Source organism: Martes martes (genome assembly GCF_963455335.1).
Source record: "Martes martes genome assembly, chromosome: 17".
In the NCBI taxonomy this organism is placed as follows: domain Eukaryota; kingdom Metazoa; phylum Chordata; class Mammalia; order Carnivora; family Mustelidae; genus Martes; species Martes martes.
The window spans coordinates 55068906-55089732 of record NC_137905.1 but is presented as its reverse complement, the minus strand read 5'-3'; the positions used below and the strand labels follow the sequence as shown (position 1 = coordinate 55089732).

The 20827-nt window shown below is 43.9% G+C and overlaps 1 protein-coding gene across 1 annotated transcript; it reads left to right on the top strand.

The window, feature by feature from the left end:
• The first annotated feature begins 946 nt into the window (after positions 1-946).
• On the top strand, positions 947-20206 carry ZNF845 (zinc finger protein 845). The gene is made up of 4 exons (XM_080828862.1): positions 947-1262; positions 3869-3995; positions 4480-4575; positions 16667-20206. Exons 1-4 carry the CDS (start codon positions 1248-1250, stop codon positions 18991-18993), a joined length of 2565 nt encoding a protein of 854 aa, XP_080684988.1. The 5' UTR covers positions 947-1247; the 3' UTR covers positions 18994-20206.
• The last annotated feature ends 621 nt before the right edge of the window (positions 20207-20827 follow it).

The window sequence follows — 20827 nt, the reverse complement described above, 5'->3', positions numbered from 1 at the left end:
AGGAATCTCCCAACTATCTTGATGTTAATGGCTTGCCTAAAGACAACATTTATCAAGCCTCCAGTATCGCGGCCCCTTGTAGGCCCTCTTTAGCATATGAAAACTCCGTTGAAACCTCCCTTTCCCTCACCTTCCCCCAACCGCAGGATACATAACCTGCCATCCCTCACAACCCGGGGCAGCAGCAGCTCTTTCTGCCCACGGGTCCTGTCCCCGTGCTTTAATAAACCACCATTTTGCACCAAAGATGTCTCAAGAATTCTTTCTTGGTCATCGGCTCCGGACCTCAGCCCACCAAACCTCACCTAGGTTCTAGAACTTCATCACAACCACAGCCTTGGTTTCCCTTCTTTGCGGGTTCTCCTCCCCAGATGCTTCCCAATAGCATCACCTGTGCAGGTTCAAGAAGGATCTTATCTCCTGCCCCTCCCCCTCAGAGTCTGTCCATCCATTTGGTGGAAACAACAGTGTAGTGTTACTTAAGGGCGTCAGGAGATCCTCAGTGAGGCCAGGGTGTGGGGTTATTTCTTTATATTTTTAATTTTTTTTTTTTTTAATGTGAGTGGAGAGCAGGTTTTGGTCCACGGGGAGGTAACCAGGTCTCTGCTCCATGAATCTGGGAAGGTCAGGCCCATGCAGCGCCCAGTTCCTTCGCTGAAGCTGAATTTGTGGGCATTGGCGGGAGGGGGGGGGCGGGGCGGCGGGGCAGGGCCCTTGAAAGCTGAGAAGGAAAAGCCGAAGATTAGTCTCACTGTAGGAGCTCATTTGAATAGCTCCTGACACAAAGGACTAGGAATTTGGGCCTTTTGTGCGTTTCAGTGTCTTGGCTTCAGGGAATCAGTTTGATAAGAGAAATCTGTGTTCTCAGGAGGCGGACCCGTCCAGCAGGGAATCCCAGTTCCAGCCCGGGCCCATTCCGGGTTTTCCCCCATTTCCTGCCGGCCGTGACCACAAGAATGCAACAGATGCAGAAGTGAAAGTGTATAAACTCGCCCCTTTGTGCCCCGGGCTCAGACCCTGGGTGAATGGTCACCCTCCTCGGAGCCCGCTGGTGTTAAATAAACTCGGATCCCAAAGGACTCCCAGGCCTGCACAGTTTCTCAGCCAGGATCCAGCCAGGTCCCAGAACAGTTTCCAGATGCACAGGCTCTGTTGGTGGCCTGAAGGGCATTTTCTCCTGATGCTGCTGTGATTTCTCCGCAGATTTCTTGTGAGAAAGAAATCCAGAGGACGAAGGGGAAGGAGAAATGGCCAGTTCTCAGGTAAGCCTGGTGTCCCAGGAGAGGCCATGTCGTGTTTTCCTCCTGAAATTCCTCGCTTTTAGAAATTGCAAATGTTGGTTCCTGTAGTTCTGATGTTTCTCCCTTCTGATTTGAAGATCTTTCCAGAAATGATACTCAAGGCCAGGACTTCAGAACCCTTCTCCTCTGTATCCCAGAGCCTTCTCTCCCATGTCTCCAACCCGCCTTACAATAGGGCAGCAGCAGCTGTCACTGGGAGTTAAAGTCCTGGAAGCACTGAAAATAGTTTCTGAGGGATAGACGCGGGGGGGGGGTAGCCTTGAGTCTGAGATTCCTGCTGCCGCTGAGGTCTGGCCAGGGCGGTCAGTGAGGGCAAACCTTTCTCCTTTAGGCCCCGTGTGCTTGCTTTTCTCAGCGCTGTGTAGCCCAGGGGTCGGGAAATCGAGAAATAAACTCGATGGATTTGGGTCCAGAATAACTCCAGATGTTCTCTGAGAGAAAGTGGGGGACGGGGGAGTTCTTGAGACTTGCTCTTTAGAACGTGAAGCAGGTATTTTATGTAAAACACGCTCGTTAACATACACTAGAGGGGAACCCGGGGGCTCAGTCAGTGAAGCCTCGAGACTGTCGATTCCGCCTCGGGCCCTGATCTCAGGGTCCCAGGACGAGCTCTTCCTTTGGCTGCAGGCTCAGCTGGGAACCGGCTTGAGATTCTGTCCCTCTCCCTGGCCCCGGCACTGAAGTGTAAATGAATCTGTAATTAAGATTCTACTGCCTCGTAGGGGACCTGGAGACTCTGTTGTCTAAATATGGTGTCTCTGCCGGTCAGGTGGGGGCCCCGAACGCGGGTCCATGATTGGGTGGAGGAAGTCACGTGGGACGGAAGCGTTCACCTGAGGCAGAACCACCGTCTTTGCAGTTCATGGAGGATCCTGCGGGGGGGCAGGCGGCGGGCGGCAGCGGAGAGAGGCTGTGTGCAAGGAGCAGTGGGTGCGGTGGGGGCTCTTTTTAGTGCGGGAAGGTGAGGCCTTAGGGGGCTCAGGGAAGTTTCCCTCTTCTGGGCACTGTCCCTGGTTGTCAGTAGTTCATTGGTTAGTTCGGGCCTGTGGCTCCTTTGAGGTGAGGCCCCGGATGGGCCTGTCTGGGTTCAGCCAGGGGCTCCCTGGGGCCCCTTCTCCATGCCTTTGCTCATGCCCGCTTGCCTCAAAGCAGCCACTGCAGAAACTGTAGGTGACTGAACTGTACATATATCCTCTGTTTTTATAATGAGGTTCCTATTCTGAATTCCTGCTTCCAGACCACAAAAAACATACCAGTGATAGTGTGTCCTTGGCTGTGCCTTGGCACCGAGATCACTTTGTTTCCTACCCTTGGTGTGAACTGGATTTGTCGTCTCGCTGCTCTTTGCCAGATCCCTCCCCTGCTATGTCCATATTTTCTCTCTCAATCATTTGTAGGGAACGTGGATGTACTCAGCACTACGCAGAGATCATCACAGTTCAACTGGAAACGCCTTTGTCTGAATTTCTCTTGCTTGTAGCTTTTTTCTTTTTGTAAGAATTATAATTTGAGAGAGAGAGGGTGAGAGCGCACATGAGCAGTGGTGGAGGGGGACAGGGCGAAGTAGACGCCCCACTGAGCGGGGAGAACAATGGGGGGCTCCGTCCCAGGTCCCTGGAAACAGGACCTGAGCTGAAGGTGGACGCTTACCCAAGTGCCCTTGATCGTAGATTCTGAGAAGAACCAAGTCAAAAGAGGTGTGCATAACATCAAATTTCCTTCCACTTGCCACCACTGGTAAATACCTGAGTAGGCAGAGTTGGACATTCTTCCTGGAATTCACAACTGCCTTCATGTTCATGTTTAATTAGAGGAGAAAAACAACCTTAGCTCCTCAGTAACCAGAGTTCCAGGATTCTGAGAGTCCTCCTTAACATAAGAAAATCCCTTTGGTATCTTCTTTATCTCTTCCCCCCAAATGCATGTTGGCCGTCATCCTCCATGCATGTCCCCCACTCATACAGATCTGCAGGGTCTTCGGTCCCAGGTTTCACTCAACAGTAGTAAGTGATCTCATCATCACACCAGCCGGGCCCTCAGGGTCCTGGGAACCTTGCTTTCAGCTTCCTTCGTGATGGCTGCGCTCCCGAGCCACTCACCATTTTAGTGCAGACTGAGTTCCTGCTCACACCCCAGTGCAGCGCCTCTGACCCGTGGGGCCTGTGCCTGTGCATCATCAGGAAGACCACAGCTTTGGCACCAAACACATCTCAGTACTTGTTTCTTCATTCACTCCCACACCCCAAGATTTCACATCAGAAATATCTCATGAATTCCTTCTGGAACATTGGTTCTTCTCCTACATGCCAACAGTTTGCACCGGACAAGGAGCGCTCTCACCTCTCTGTAGTTGGTAGGGTAGACTTCTGGGAGTGGAGGTGTCACTCAGTCCTGCCCTCTGTCTCATGGGTTTTTCTTCTTCATGGTTTTTTTTTATTCCACACTCATGTCCTAGAGCAGGAAAGTCAGGTCTTGGGTTTAGCTGGTGACATTAACTCCCTCTTTCATCTTAGGAACCATCGTGAACTGTGTCAATGGCCACTTGCTGACTGTGGCATTTATTGCAGGGACAGCTGACCTTCAGGGATGTGGCCATAGATCTCTCTCAGGAGGAGTGGGGACGCCTGACCCACAGTCAACGGCTACTGTACAGGGATGTGATGTTGGAGAACTACAGACACCTCTGCTTCTTGGGTGAGGAAGACTCCTTCCAGATTTCCGAACCCCACTCTGGGTTTTCTTCCTTCCTGTGAAGACTGTCTCTTGGACGATTCCTCTTTGAATGACTGGAATTCAGATCCAGGCAGAGAGGGGAGTAAGGAGGGGTTTGTACATGTAGAGAAAAGTCATCATCATGTGTCCTTTTCATCTTTAGCTTCTCAAGGCAATACCCCCACTTCTGTAGATGAGTGGCAATTCTACACACTTAGTGGCAGAGCATGGTGCTGTTCACATGTTAAACTGAAATTTCCCCTTCTTACTGTGTCTACTGCTTGGAAGTGGAGGTCAGGATGTGAACATTGGAAATGCCTCCTCTGTGTTCTAAAGGGACTTGGGCAATAGCTTTTGGAAACCATTTTCTAGAATTGTACAGTATCCTCTCCTCTGTGCTGAACACAATCCTGATGGAAAGTTAGAATCTCTGGCAATACTCATTTTCCTTTTTCCTCGTAAACAGGTCTCACTGTGTCAAAGCCAGACCTGATCACTTTTTTGGAGCAAAAGAAGCAGCTCTGGGATGTGAAGAGAAAGGAGACCGTAGCCACCCATCCAGGTAGGTGGGAATGAATGAGGCAGATGATGGGGGGAGGTCCGAGTCTGAAGGAGGAACGTAGGCCTTAAGCCGTGGGTCCACTACCTGTCCTTGAATGAAAATCCGCTGGAGACATGCCCGGCATTATTTCCCTCATGCTCCCAGAGGGACATCTACTCTCCCACATTATCAAGCTCTTGCATTCCCTAGGGATTCTCCTTCAGCTCCAGTGATGGTCTGCCACATGCACAGGGAGGGCCAGGAGACTCTCCTTGGAGGGGGAAGGCCCCCCTAGTCTGAGAGCTTCTCCATTGCTTTGAGGACCCTGGGGAAATCTCCCTATTTTCTGAGGACCTGTATGCTCCGGCCTTTGTCAATTCTGGTTTTCATCATGAGACAAGTAGGTCAGGGTGGTTGTATGCACACTGGGTTTTGGTGCAGAAATTCCCAGAACACTGGAGACAGATTTCTGATGTTTTCTGGCTTATGCTTTCTAATGTTATGGAGGCCTTAATCTTATTCTTAGAAAATTGACATTCAGTAACTGCATCAGATAACAAACCACCTCCCTAAAATGAGACAATGTGCAGTTCTATTTCCCTTCAAAGTTTCTTTTTTCTTTTTTAAATGTTAACTAATACAGAAATTTCCCCTCTCTGTGTTCATTCCTCAGTGGTGAAATCATGCAATGTCTCTGTTTCCTAGCCTTCTCACATAAATAATGCTCTTGGGGGACTAGCACATTTTTTTTTAAAGATTTTATTTATTTATCTGACAGACAGAGATCACAAGTAGGCAGAGAGGCAGGCAGAGAGAGAGAGGAGGAAGCAGGCTCCCCACCAAGCAGAGAGCCCGATGTGGGGCTCGATCCCAGGACCCTAGGATCATGACCTGAGCTGAAGGCAGAGGCTTTAACCCACTGAGCCACCCAGGCACCCTGGACTAGCACATTTAGAACTCAGAACTTTGAACCTTTAATAAAGTCTCACTTACTATGTAACTCAAAAAAGGATAAGCTTTATGCTTTTTGCCAATAAAATTATGTGTATTTGATTGTGTTTGTATATCATACATACGTGCTCTGTGATTCCTATTGGTAATTTCTCTCCCTGGTGAGTGGTGAGTGAATGTTATACTCTGTCTCGGTGAGTTGTCATCAACATAGAATTAATTTCATCATGTATTTGTGTGTGAATCGCTTTCCTTCTGCATGAGAGAAAAGAGTTTCTGGAATTGAAAGTAATTTAGAAGCATCTTATACCTCTGTATGATGTTTTGGTAGGAAATTAAAAAGATTTATTTTATCTTTAATTATATTACACCATGATGTGCCTTGGTACCTTCCTCATTAACTTTTGTGTCTTCTGTGAATATTTCCATTGTGGTTACCTTAGAGATTCCTTAAAACAACTTAGAGGTAAAACGATGCTTTTGAATCTCAATATTGTCAATTGCACACAGAACTCTTTTTCCTGTCTCCACCCCAGCACCCACTTTGTTACCGATACCACAAACTCTAACATTTATGTTGTGTAGTTTATGACCTACATGAATGATTTTTATACTTTTTTAAAAACAAAATTCTGTGGCAGAAATAAATGTGACCTAGGTAATTCCAACACTACAGGTTTGTATAACTGTCTAAATACTTACGTTTAGCAGAGAACTTTAGGATCCCATCTGGTTCAGTTCCTGGGTAGAATCCTTTTAGTTCATTGAGAGAGCATTCCTTTAATGGTTCTTGTAGGGCAGATCTACTGGTAAACGTAGAGGGGTCTTTACTTGGGAGTGTCTTCATTTCTACATCTGTGGAAGAGTTCTGCCCGGTAAAATATTCTTGGTGGTATTTTTCAATCTTTCAGTAGCTGAGTGCATTATGCCGGCCCCATTCTTGTTGGGATTGCTGAGATCCCACTACTGCTCTTCTAGGAGCTCTTGCACAAGGTGAAGTGCATTTGGCATGCTGTTTCAAAAGTCTCTTTTCATCTGTTATATTTGATGGGTTAATTACAATCTGTCGCTGGTTCATATCTTGACATTTATGCTACTTAGAATTTAGCAAGCTTGAATTGTCTCTTGTTTCCACATAGGTCACCCTCATCTCCTTATGGGGTCCCCTTAATGTGCATATTGGACCACTTGTTGGTGTCCCACGAGTCCCTCAGACTCTGTCCTTTTCCACCTATTTCTTTGGTCCCCTCAGTAGAGAATTTAGAAAAAGTGTCTTTAAGAGTTCAGATTCTTTCTTCTGCTTCATCAAGTCTGTTGCTGATCCCTTAGTGTATTTTTAAATTCAGTAATTGTACTCTGGGGCTCTCAGTTTCTGGTTCGTGGATGTTACACTTTTTGTCTCTGGGTTTACATTTTGGTCATGCTTCATTTTCCCGATAACGTTTAGTTACCTGTTGTCTTCTCTTTTTCCTCCATGTGGATTTTTATCATTATAATTTGAAGTGCTTGCAGTTTGTTGTTGTTGTTGTTGGATTGGCTTGGTTTTGGTTTGATTTGGTTTGGTTTTTTTGCAAGGTATGGGTCTTTATTAACTTAGGGCCAGTTTTGGAGATTTATTTTGTTCCTGTGATTGGAACACATTTTTCTTTTTCTTTGAATGCATTGTGATTTTGGAGTGGTATTTGGGAATTAAAAAAAAAAAACAGCCTAAGGGCCCAGGATTATAGACTTGTTTTCTTCAGGAGAACACTAATAATAGCAATTCTGGGTTGTGTCACGCATGTCCCGGGCATTTGTCAAGTCTGCGTTCCTGTAATTTCCCAGTTTCAGGAAGGGAAGTTACTACTTTAGAACGACTGATCCCCTCCTCTCTCTTTGCTTTCAGCTCTGTCGTCTCTTCCTTCTTTGAGCAGGAGCTCACCTCTCTGAGTGGCCCCCACACTGCCTCCACAGGTGCCCTGATTCCCCCTCTGTTTCCCGTGTCAGGCAGGTGAAAAGAAGCCAGATCATTGAATCTGCAAGTCACTCACTTGCCTCTGTTAGAGTCAGATTTAGTAATGAATAATGGAAATGTGTATTGTGCATGTTGTGTGTTGTGCATGTTGTGTATGTGTGTCCAGACACTAACATGGCCACAAGCACAGAGGGTTTCTGAGAGTGACTTCTGTGGGGATAACTCAGGACTGACCTGTGACTTAGTTCCTGCAGAGCTTGTGCAAATTGTCCTGGGTCAGAATCACTGGGAACACTTGTAAATCTTGGATCGCTGTGCCCAGCCTTACACTACCATGTCATTAGCTCTGGGGGCAGCACCCCACCTTTCCTTTCTTACCCCATCTCAGGTGGCTGTGTAGGGACTAGACCTTGAGAACCTATATCTTGGGACACATTCATAGTTGTGTTCTTCAGGAAAGGTAGTAGCCCATGTGTAATGTAGTGAGATACACAGGTGTGTAGTCTTGGTTCTCCAGGCATGAAAGTGGACTGGTGTGTGTTGGGTCTTTCCTGTATTGTACCTTGGATGCCTGAGCTTCGTGTCTACTTCTGAGTATTCAACCAGGAAACCACTCAGGCTACCTGTGTGTGGTGTGGGCTGGAATATTCACTTTGAAGTGTCTGTTCGTGGAAGCTGTTCTGTGTGAGGACGGCTGGGTGAACCATTGAGTGTCAAAGAGAAAGGGAAGAATCCAAACATGGGTCACCTTCTAGAAGGGCATATGTACTGTGTGCTTCCTGTTCCTGTGTAGGGCACCCAGGTTCAAACCCTGACTCTACCAACAGTGAGAGGTTCCCTATACCTTCCTTTATCTACATCATTTCTTTGAGTGAGAAGACAATAGTATCACCACTAACCCATAAACTCTACAACGTTGAATACATTGATAGCAGATACAGCATCAGTAACCGTGAGACAGACATTGTATGCACTGTGCAGAGGAATGTGTCACATACTAGTGAATATATATTTTTTTAATTTCTCTTGATCTTAGGAAATTTTTTTTAAACCATACCACAGAGATAGAATCCCTTGTGTTTCTCTGAACACATCATTATGTTTAAGTTTTTAGCCAGAGATGTATTAGAAATTAATATATTCTGTGGTTTCTTTCGTGATTGAGGTTTTCTATTTTTATTTCCCCACTTGGGTAATAAAGTGAAATGTATTCTGAAAATTTGTATTATGCTTTCTTTTCACTTGCTTACACAAATCATTTTAAGATTTTGTTTCTTTATTTGAGAGAGGGAGAGAATAAATACAAGTTAGGGGAGGACCAGAGGCAGAGAGACAAGCCGACTCCCCACTGAGCAGGGAGCCCCAGGCAGGGCTCTATCCCAGGACCCTGCATTAGGATCCAGTTTTTAGGCAGAAGCTTAACTGACTGAGCCACCCAGGCTTCCCTACACAAGTCATGTCTTGATATAGATTCCCATAGCCATGATCTTGTATCAGACTCCTCTGTTGATTTATCTCTGTGTCTTCCTCCTCTAGTGGTGTTAGCAGTCTCCCAGAACCACACACCCAATGTCAGTTGTGGTGTCATCAATCTTCCATGGGCCTGTGTGCTTAGATGAATGATTATTCCTGTTTCCCACAGCAGACATGCCTCCCGGAGTTGGGCAGTTGCCATAAACTTTGTGTTGCAGGCTGTCCCGGCAGTCGTAGCAGCCTGATAGATGTTGTACCACTGTCGCTCTTTACTTCACTGGAGGTAGGATAAGTTCTACAGCTTTTATTGCCAAACAGGGGAGCATAGGGAACTCACTGGACATTGCATGTAATGGAGTCCGACCCGCACTGACAGCTTTTGGGTGAAAGATTTCTGCCATGACGTTGGATGCACACTTCTTTGTTAGGTTGACAGAGTGGCCAGGGATGTGTCTTTGGTGGTACCATGTGCGTCTTGGGCATCTTCCAGAGCTTTGCAATTGGCCCTGTGGCCGATGGTTGGAAGATCTTAAAGTCAAACCTTCCAGGTACATTGACTTTGTGACCTACCCTGCATGCAACTGTGTATCACTGCCAGGTGAGCAGCCAAAGATCATGAAGGAAAATGTATTGGTTACTGTTGTGGATATCTGCCCCGACTCATACATTCATATATATGTGCCTTCTACAGTCTTGTCACTATTCCTTGAAGTCATGTGGTGTTGTCATGATGTTTTAGTAATACTTGTCATTCCACACGTTTGTGTATAGAAAAGCTTGGGAATATAGTGAATGCATCTGGCTCTTGGGTAGAGGACAGATGAGTTTATGGTACAGGAAAACAAATGTTTCTTTCTGTGACAAAGGACTGGGTAGATACATTGGATGTTCCTTGATGATACTAGGGTTTCCTATGTTCAGAGTCCCACAGAAGTGACTCAAATCCACCGCATGTGCAGCGTCTCCCGGTATCAGTTGCGGGTGCGCAGCTGGCCAGTGGAATTAGTGTGATGAAGATGTTTATGATGTTTGCTGTGTCATGAGTCATAAGATGCTTAGACTTTGACCTGGGAACCTCCTGTCTTCTGCCAGGATTGGGAAATGGTTCCAGGTCACCCGGTCACAGTTTAGAATGTGTGTCATCTTGGGCTTTTCATATTCTTGGGATTGTCCATGGACTTTATTCAAAACAAAATAGATATTCATGAGTGTGTTTCTTGTTTGTTCATTTACATTGTTGTTTTGATTGTACACTTAAGTGAATATATATGGTATTTGTCTTTGAGTTCCTTGACATCGCATAATACTTCGTGGTTCAAACCACGTTGTCACAAATGACAAGACACAATGAAAGAAGCAGAAACAGACCCATAAATACAAGGAGTACCCTGACTGTACCGGTGTGGAATGGAGAAGAATGATGGGCAGCATGAGGAAATGGGAATGGGAAGCACATGCTTCCAGTTGTGGTATAATGAGTCATGGGGATAACAAAATATATTGAACTCATTTAGTAGTATAATGACAGCATTTTATGATGCCAGATGGTAGCTACTTGGTAGTGAGCAGAATAGAACCTATAGAGCGGTCCAGTCCCCATGTTGTACACCTGAACTAATGGAACATTTAAAAGAAAGCAAGATAGATACCGACAAGCATATGCCTTTATAGGTTAAAGTAGTGTCTTAAGAAGGTGCAGGCAAAGAAAGTAAACCTACTGTGCAAAATCAGCTAATCCTAAGTATTCGTAGTAGAATAAAGTCCTAGGAAAGCAAACTGATCTGTACCACAGTGGAGATAAAGGTGCATTGTGGTAGAAAGGAGAGAGCAGGGGAAAGACAAGAGTCTGCCCAGCAGTGTGAAGAAGTACATTGGTAGATGAAGAAGAGCCTGTGGTCCTCATAGGCTGAGCAGCCCAGGGGGTGCATGGAAGAACAGTCATTCTGTGAGAGCTTCTTAAGTCTATTTCCCTACAGTGCGCTCTCTCTCATGTCTCACCATTACCGAGTGTGTAATAATGGCCACATGTGTCAGGAAGCTTTTCTGTGTAAGTGGATTCTTTTGGGAAGACCAGAAAGTGCAACCAACATTAATAACTGTACTCATTTTAGACAAAGTCAGTTTTCGGGAGGAAGCCTAAGTTGAAACATGTGATCCTATAGCCTGAAGACATGGGTACTAGTAAAAATGCAGGGGAAACTTGAAATGGATAAAGGCCACGGATGCAGTGGGGTCCAAGCGACAAAATCCAGCGTTGCAGCCAGCAGCAGATTGCACCTCTGTTCGTTGTGACGGAGAGAGTCGTTTCCATGAATATGGTGGTGCAGTGAATTTGGGTTGGGGGGTTTGTTGCTCTTAAGGTATGATCCTGTTTTGGGAATTGCTCTTTGTTGTGTAGAAACAAAACTAATTTTTATGTTTTGGTTTGTGTACCAGCTTTATAAAATCCACATGAGTTGTTAGAGGATTAAAACAATAAGGATTCACCACGGGAAGCAATGGCAGTGGCGTAGGAGGATCCTAGACTCATGTGTCCTGTCATGAGCACCACTAGGCAACTGTCAGGTCATCCTAAATGCCCCACACATTGGGCTGAGGAGTGACGGGACAAACTCCCAAGTGAAAGGAGAGAAGAGGCCACATGGAAGATGGCAGATAGTGCGGAGACATGGTTTAGGGAGGAGAGGAGTATAGCATTGTGGAGGGCAGGGAGCCCCGGCTGTGCAGTAGGTGTCATGACAGAGGAGCACTCAGGGGATGCCTAAGGAGGTTTCCCCAAAGCCATTGGCTTGGAAAGGGAAAAGTTTCATGAGTTCTTGGAACCAGCACATCTTAAAGCCTGGAATTTAATGGTCACCAGGTTTGGATGCGATAGAACCAGGAGGGCACTGAGGTGCTCCTGGAGAGAAGGCTGGCAAACAACCTGGGGGCACACAGTGTGGAAACAGCCATCTGAAGACCACCTGGGGCGCACAGTGGGGAGAATATCCAGTAGTCTAGGAGCACATTCCTGAGAGGAAACATTCAGTGACATGTGGCTCCAAGAACACGGGAGTTGGATGGTACCATTTCCCTCTCCCATCCTGTAGCATAAAGCCCCACATTGGGTTCTTTGCTTGGTGGGGAGCCTGCTTCCCTCCTCTCTCTGCCTGCCTCTCTGACTCCTTGTGATCTCAGTCTGTCAAATAAATAAATAAAATCTTAAAAAAAAAAAAAAAGGAAAGTAGAGTCACATGTGCAGATTACAAGTGAACAGCTTCATGGATGGAATTTCACAGACTGACCTCATCTGTATAAGCCATCGAGGTCATGAAACACAATATTGTCCTCTGAACTGCCTTTGAGGTCTCAGTAACTTTTTCCCTAAGCTCAGCGCTGTTTCAGCATCTAAAGCAAGGGATTGCTGTGCTCACTTTTTTACTTTGTAGAAATATCATCAGGCAGTGGGGAGTCTTCTATTTGGCTTTCCTTTCCATTTCTGTCTTTGTGAAAGTTGGTTTTCCTGCATGTTACTGTGCATCATTCATTAGAATGGACCAATCCTGTTCCATTGTGTGGATACCAGTCGCATCATTCTACTGTTAACAGGAGGGGGGATGGTTCTCTCGGCAGGACTGTCATGACTGTACTGATATGTAAAATCTATGATTTGTCTTTCAGTGGAACATGTACACAAGTCGTTTCTTGTGACGGATTCCCATTGCCATGATCTTAGACCTAACTACTGCTTTGATTTCTCTCCATCCTTCGTGTATCTCTACAGAGGCACAAAGCCTGCTGTGGGGCTCAGTCCCAAAACCCTGAGATCAGGACCTGAGCCAAAATAGACGCTTTCCCAACTGAGCCACTGATGCAGCCCCATCCATGATTTTTATTTTATTCATTCATTCATTCGTTCCTCCATCCATCATTCATTCATTCATTCATTTATGTAATTTAGAACTGTGGAATTAAAAATGTGGGCATCAGTTGCACACTTGTGAGAAATACAGAAACTTAGACCCTAACTAGAAATCAAAATCAGAATATGAATTTTAACAAGGCCTCAGTTGATTGTCATACACAGTAACATTGGAGAAAAATGTGTCTAGATCATATACACTCTTCCCTTATTCTATGCCTATCTTTTTGTCTGTAGTATATTATTTTGATAACTGTGACTTTGCAGTATGCCTTAAATCATGATGTGTGCTGTTCATTTTCCAGATTATTCTGCGTATGTGTTATCCTGTGACATCCATGTAAAGTTAGGGTGCATTTTGATCTTTTTGCAAAAGTAGCTTTGGGAATTTGATAGAGTACATTAAATCTGTAGGTCAATTGAAGTTTTATTGATAGGTCAATAGTCTTAAATATTTGAATGAAAGAACATCAATGTGTTTCCACTTAATTCTTCTTTCAATTCCTGCACACTATTTTATAGTTTTCATTGTTCCAGATTTGATCTCTATCATTATGTTGAATTATAAGCATTTTATTTGGGGGGATATTCCTCTAAATGTATTATGTCTCAACTTTTGAAATTGTTTTTTATGTAGAAACAACAAATTTTTTATGTTACGGATTTGTATTCTCCTGTATTGTAAAATTTATTAATTTTTACAGGTTTCTTTTTATTTTTTTTTAAAGATTTTATTTATTTATTTGACAGACATAGATCACAAGTAGGCAGAGAGGCAGGCAGAGAGAGAGGGGGAAGCAGGCTCCCTACTGAGCAGACAGCCCAATGCGGTGCTCAATCTCAGGACCCTAGGATCATGACCTGAGCCGAAGGCAGAGGCTTTAGCCCACTGAGCCACCCAGGTGCCCCTTTTCACAGGTTTCTTACAACAAGGATTCCCAGGAGAGGAAAATGGCCTTGGAATAGGAGGATGCTAGACTCATCACATCTCAGGAACACAACTAGATAAGTACCAAATCACCCTCAGTACTCCAGAAATGGCCATGAAGACTGACAGATCATACTCCCCAAGTTACAGGAGAGAAGAGGCCACATTGTAGATGGCAGAAAGTTTGGAGACATGGTTGAGGGAGGGAAGAATTACAGTGCTATGGAAGGCAGGGATCCCTGGTTGTGGAGAAAGTGGCAAGACAGAGGGAACGCACAAGGAAAATGTTTCTCCAAAGCCCCTGGCATGGAAAACAAGAGGGGTTGAATTTCATGAGTTCTTGGAACTAGCAGGTCTTAAAGCCTAATGTTTTAAAGGTCAGCGGGTTTGGCTGGGATAGAGCCAAGAAGGTGCTGTGTTACTCCTGGAGAGAAGGAAGGCAAGCAATCTGGGTACAGACAACCTGCAAACAGTGATCCAAAGAATGACGGGGGGACACAGCGGGAAGATTATTCACTAGTCTAGGAGTATTTCCACAGCGGGAAGATTATTCACTAGTCTAGGAGTGTTTCCCTGTGAGGAAACATTCAGTGAGATATGTGTCTCAGAACACAGGAGATAGATGGCACCATTTCCCTCTCCTGCCCTTTAGCATAAACGTAGAGCAGTGTCCCAGTGTCCCAGTCAGTGAGGGCATTGGCTGTCTGGCTTGCTTCCTAAGCCCCAGGCCCCTGTGCTCTGTTTGGACTGACCTTCTCAGTCTAGCTTACCTCAGGCCCAGAAAGGTGGGCTCCTGCCCACTCCACATCTCCTGAGCAGAGAGTTCTGCACAACCTCCATTCTGGTGGAGGTGATTTCAGGTCTCATTTCACAAGCAGACCAGAGCTCACCTAGTTAAAACTGACCACATTCAGACCAGGGAGCAAATACTGTCTACAGAAGGCAAGGACAGCCTCTGCGGACCACTGACTGGAAGGATGTAGCAGGACACATAAGTGGCTTTTCTAACACAGGAAGGCAGACTTAGACAAAATGCCAAGTTGGAAGAATGTATCCCAAGAGAAACAGAAAAATACGGCCATGGCCGGAGATCAAATAGAAGCAGTTATCAGTAACATACGCGATGGAGAATTAAAGGCAACAATCATAGGGATACTCACAGGTTTGAGAAAAGAGTGCTGAGAACTTTACCACGGAGACAAGAGTTAAAAGGGAAAAAAATGGAGCGCACGGGTGTCTCAATTATATCTGATCCTTGCTTTAAGCTTCGGTAGTGATTTCAGGATCCTAGGATCCAGCCCCAGGTCAGTGTCCACATTCAGTGTGCTGTCTACTTGATATTCTCCCTCTCCCTCTGTAGCTCCCACTCATGATCTTTCTCTCTCTCTGTTTCTCTCTCAAATAAATACATTTTTAAAAAATCAGTGAGATTAACAATGCAATAAATGAGATTGAAAAAAGGACTGATGCAATAAACAGCCAGCTGGAGGAAACAGAGGAAGGACTTTCTAACCTCAAGGACACGAAAATGGAAAATAATGAATCTGAGCAAAAGAGAGAAGATTTGATTTGGGAAACTCAGTGACTGCATCAAATGTTGTAACATTCCTAGGTCTCGTTCTTTTCTGTGCCGGGGGAGTTTTGTTTCCAAATATAACTTAAATTCCTGTCTCTGGTGTAAGAAGAGTTCCCATTTATTTGGTAGAGAGTTGATAATTCAGTCTTAGTGACTTGTGCAATTTTAGGAATTTTCTATTGTTGTTGTTATTGTTTTGATTCCTAAGTTATCTGATTTGATAGTATATAAATGTTGACCAACTTAAAGCATAGCCAGTTTTAGTATTTTGGGTAAACTGGGCATTACATTCAGTGTTCTGTTACTATTCTGGTCTGCATTTTATTTATTTCAGATTTAGCTTTGTTACTTCCTTGTACTACTAAATTTCATCTAAGTTATTTCCTTTCCTAGTTTCTCATGGAAAGTTAAGTTTTTTATTCCAGCTCGCTCTCTCTTTTTTCTTTTTAAAGATTTAATATTTATTTGACAGAGAGAGATCACAAGTAGGCAGAGAGTCAGGCAGAGAGAGGATAGGAGGAAGCAGGCTCCCTGCCAAGCAGAGAGCCCAATGTGTGACTCGATCACAGGACCCTGAGATCATGACCTGAGCTGGAGGCAGAGGCTCAACCCACCGAGCCACCCAGGCACCCTTCCAGCTGTTTTTTTTTTTTTTTTTTTTAACTCAGCCATGTATTGCATTGAAAAAAATTTGAAAATGGAGTGTTGTAGACAATGTTTAGCAGAAATAAACAATACAAACAATGGGAAAAAAAAAACACAGAAAAATTAAATTAGGATTCTTTAGGGCCTTTTATAGATTATGTCATCTGTGATCACAGATAATTTTACTTTTTCTTTATTCAGATTGGATTCTTTTTATGTGTTTTTTCTTCCCTAGTTGTTCTGACTAGAATGTCCAGTACCATGTTGAAAGGCAGTGGTGGGGTTACTTCATTACATCATTTCTGATCATAGAGGAGAAGCTTAGAATCTTTACCTACTGAGTATGTTGGATTTTTTTCTATTTCGTTCATTTCAGTTTTATGTTTAAATAATCATCCTTCTAATTTTATGCTCATGTGGCATTTTCCAGATTATTTGAGATAGAGGAAGGGATTTGTGCTACAACATGACAGTAACACAGAATTATCTATTAGGGTATGTGGTCAGTATGTTGTGTTCAAAGGTAAGGTGTCCATAGAGAAAGGAAATTCTGATGATTCCTCCTGAGCCATCTTTCTGACACTCTCTGATTGACTTGAAGCTTGTATGTTACAAATCATCAGTATATTCATCTGAAAGTAGTAAGTGCAATGATTTACTTTTCTCTTATTTGATATCTTTCAGCCATATCTTCACATGACACTCAGAACTTCCTGCAAAAGCCAAGTATAGAAGCTTCTTTCCAAAAAGTGACAATGGGTAGATACAAAAATAGTGCTCTTGAAAATGTATACTTAATGAGAGACCGGGACAATGATAGGGAGAGGGAAGGGCATCAAAAATACCACGAAGGACAGAGCCCATCTGAGGCAGTGGCATCTAATAAGACTCAAAATGACCCGAACAGTGAAGGATATAAAACATTGTGGAAAACCTCCCTTTTTAAGTCAGCTGCTTCCACAAAGCAGTGTGTTTCTGTCAGCAAAAGCTCCAGTCAAGTATTCAAACATAGCTCTTTGTGGAAAGACAGTTTGGACAATCTGGAAAGGTATCTAGTCCATGCTGAAAATAATGATTTGAACCATTTTCAAAACAGGATTGGATTGACCTTTCCACCAGATACTTCTGAAAATCAGAGATTGAATAATGAAGAACAAAGTGCTAAGCAGGATCCATACAAGAGGGGCTTGACTGAGGAGTCAACCCTCCAGAATGACCAGAGCCCTTCCAATGGAGACAGCATTGCTCAGTGCCCTAAATCTGAGAAAACACTTAACCAGGGCTGCAGTGTTCAGAGACGTGAGAGGACTCAGTTTTCAGAGAACCAGTATGAATGTTATAAATGTGGGGAAGTCTTTCATCAGAGGTCTAACCTTATTACACATGAGAGTATCCATTTGGGAGAAAATCCTGATGAATCCAGTCAATGTGAGAATAGTCCTCACCAGTCCTCCAATGTTGGTGATCATCAGAGAATTCATGAGGCCAAAAACCCATTCAGATATGCTAAATGTTGTCCCACATTTAGTCAGTCATCAAGAAGAAGTAGAAACAAGATGATCCCTAGTGGAGAGAAAACACACATTTTTAAGGGACGTGGTAAAGGCTTTGACCGGCACTCAACCCGATCTCAACATCAGCAAATGAATACTGAAGTGAAATCATACAGATGTGAAGAATGTGGTAAAACCTTTAAGTACTGCTCATCCCTAAGGAAACATAAGCAAATCCATACTGGAAAGAAACTCTACAAATGTAAAGAATATAGCAAAGTTTTTAAAATTCACTCAACACTTACTCAACATCACAGAATTCATACTGGAGAGAAACCTTACAAATGTAAGGAATGTGGTAGATCCTTTAACCAGCAGGCACACCTTACTCGACATCACAGAATTCATACTGGAGAGAAGCCTTACAAATGTCGAGAATGTGGCAAGGACTTTAAGGAGCGCTCACGCCTTGATCAACATCACAGAATTCATACTGGAGAGAAACCTTACAAATGTAAGGAATGTGGTAGATCCTTTAACCAGCAGGCACACCTTACTCGACATCACAGAATTCATACTGGAGAGAAACCTTACAAATGTCAAGAATGTGGCAAGGCCTTTAAAGAGCGCTCATACCTTGATCTACATCACAGAATTCATACTGGAGAGAAGCCTTACAAATGTCAAGAATGTGACAGGGCCTTTTACCAGAGCTCATTGCTTAATGCACATCGCCGAATTCATACTGGAGAGAACCCTTATAAATGTAAGGAATGTGGCAAGGCCTTTGACAAGCGCTCACGACTTACTCGACATCACAGAGTTCATACTGGAGAGAAACCTTACAGATGTCAAGAATGTGACAAGGCCTTTAAGTGTCACTCATCCCTTAGTAATCATCTCAGATTTCATACTGGAGAGAAACCTTACAAATGTCAAGAATGTGGCAAGGCCTTTCACCGGAGCTCATTGCTTACTGCGCATCACAGAATTCATACTGGAGAGAAACCTTACAAATGTAAGGAATGTGGTAAGGCCTTTAACCGAACTTCAGCCCTTACTCAACATCACCGAATTCATACTGGAGAGAAACCTTACCAATGTCAGGAATGCGGCAAGGCCTTTAGCCGGTCTTCACACCTTACTCAACATCACCGAATTCATACTGGAGAGAGACCTTACCAATGTCAAGAGTGTGGCAAGGCCTTTAGCTGGTCTTTTGACCTTACTTGGCATCACCGAATTCATACTGGAGATCAACCTTACCAATGTCAAGAATGTGGCAAAGCCTTTAACAAGCGCTCACGCCTTGATCAGCATCACAGAATTCATACTGGAGAAAAACCTTACAAATGTAAGGAATGTGGCAAGGCCTTTTCATTACACTCAAATCTTCTTAAGCATCACAGAATTCATACTGGAGAGAAACCTTACAAATGTGAAGAATGTGGAAAGGCCTTTTACCGGCGCTCACACCTTACTAACCATCATAGAAGTCATACTGGCAAGAAACTTTAAAAATGTAAAGACTAGGAGTAAGGACTGTACAACCCTTACATCACAGACCTTGCATCCAATGTAACTGGAGAACAACTGTATACATCTAAAGAAGTCCACCCTCTCTCTCCCTGAAACTCACAACATCGTAGTTATCATATGGGAGCAACATGGTAAAATGTGATGAGTGTGGTGAAACTTTTAACTGGAATTCAGTCTATACTCAGTGACCCAAAAACCCTAAAAACATGATTGTGGAAAGACCCTCATTTTAATATACACGTTCAAAAACACAAAGTGCTAAAGAAGGTAAATTGAATCATACAAATAATTAGAAAACTCTCTGATTGAACATCTAATGTCAATAAATGTCACAGATATCATGTAAAAAGAGTGTATCAGTCCCTCTATTCAGACAGTACTAGTTAGTCCAAGGAAAAAGATCAAGTTAAACACTTGGAAAATGCATATGCTCTTCCGTTGGAAAGATTCAGTGGGGGAGTTTTTACAAGGGTACAATTAGTTTCGATGTGCTTTTTGTTATATTGACCGTTTTTGAGGTTTGTGACCAAAAATTTAGTGTATTTTATTCTCAAATCACTTCTGGAGATTGACTTACTTGTACTGGGTGTATGAATCCGTGAGGCTGATTTTTGCTCCGTCAACGGCATTCGATGCCCTGCTGCACTCAGGGGGACTCATGCATCCCAGATTTTCCTTGGAAGATGAGAAGTGTGTAATACACAACATGAACAAAGAAAATCTAAATGGAGACACTGCTTAGGGTTATAGCATTGAGGTAAGTTGCCATGAAATAGGTGTTAAGAACAGTATTTTTCTCCATTTACTAAAACGAAAGAACTTCCTGAATATTAGACATACAAGGTTTTCCTGATTGCTCTCTAAGGAAAAAAAGGTGGTGCACCAGTTAACTACTGATGTATCTTCGTAATAGCAATCTTTAGAGAATAGGAGTGGATGCGGTTGAAATGAAGAAATCCTCCCCGATAACAGAAAGAGGTTATCTAACTCTTCCCTACCATGCCATATAGCTGGACATACACATCTGTTACGACTGTCAGCAGCACTGGAAGTTAAGGAAGTCACTTCCACATCATGATATCAGCTATGGGGGTTAACGCTTGCATTCTATATTTTGAACAAGTGTAACAGTGGATTTGAAATGCATAACATAGTCTATGTGTGAACTTCAATTAAACATAATGGTTTTTAATATGCTAACATGGATTTGTGATGAGTGGTGTGTTATCCTACCACCAAGGTGAACCTATTTCATTTTTTTTTTTTAAGATTTTATTTGACAGGGAACACAAGCAGGGGGATAGGGAGAGGGAGAGGGAGAAGGAGGCTCCCCGCTGAGCAGGGAGACTGATGCAGGGCTGGATCCCAGGACGGGGACCATGACCTGAGCTGAAGGCAGATGCTTAACGACTGAGCCACCCTGGCGGCCCCTATATCATTTTACTGAAAGTTGTAGGCAACTGGTGTTATCTGTCACCTATTTGGTAATGGAAGGGAAAAATATTCCTATGAACCCATTCTCTCAGTGACCTTAAGATTGAAATGATGGGTGATTTCCCTGCCTAGCTTATCTACTGTATCATTTTCTCCTCCTTGTGCTGACTGTGATATTATGGATATATTACAGGTTTTGTGGGGGGTATTGTTGACATCGTTGCTCACCTGCTCCATGGTGCTGCTACTTGCCATCCACTTTGTGTACTCAGCACTTTTGCAGGGACCTTGAGTGGACACCTGCCCTGCTCGCTAGTGTGTTCCCTATGATGTGGTTTTGGAATATAGGGGAGATTCCGTGGGGTGGAGTCTGGAGCCG

What these genes read in the sequence shown, in the direction of transcription:
- ZNF845 (XM_080828862.1), top strand. An exon ending in CAGACACCTCTGCTTCTTGG is followed by an intron (nt 3,996 to 4,479) that starts GTGAGGAAGACT and finishes CCTCGTAAACAG; the next exon opens with GTCTCACTGTGTCAAAGCCA. An exon ending in GACCGTAGCCACCCATCCAG is followed by an intron (nt 4,576 to 16,666) that starts GTAGGTGGGAAT and finishes GATATCTTTCAG; the next exon opens with CCATATCTTCACATGACACT.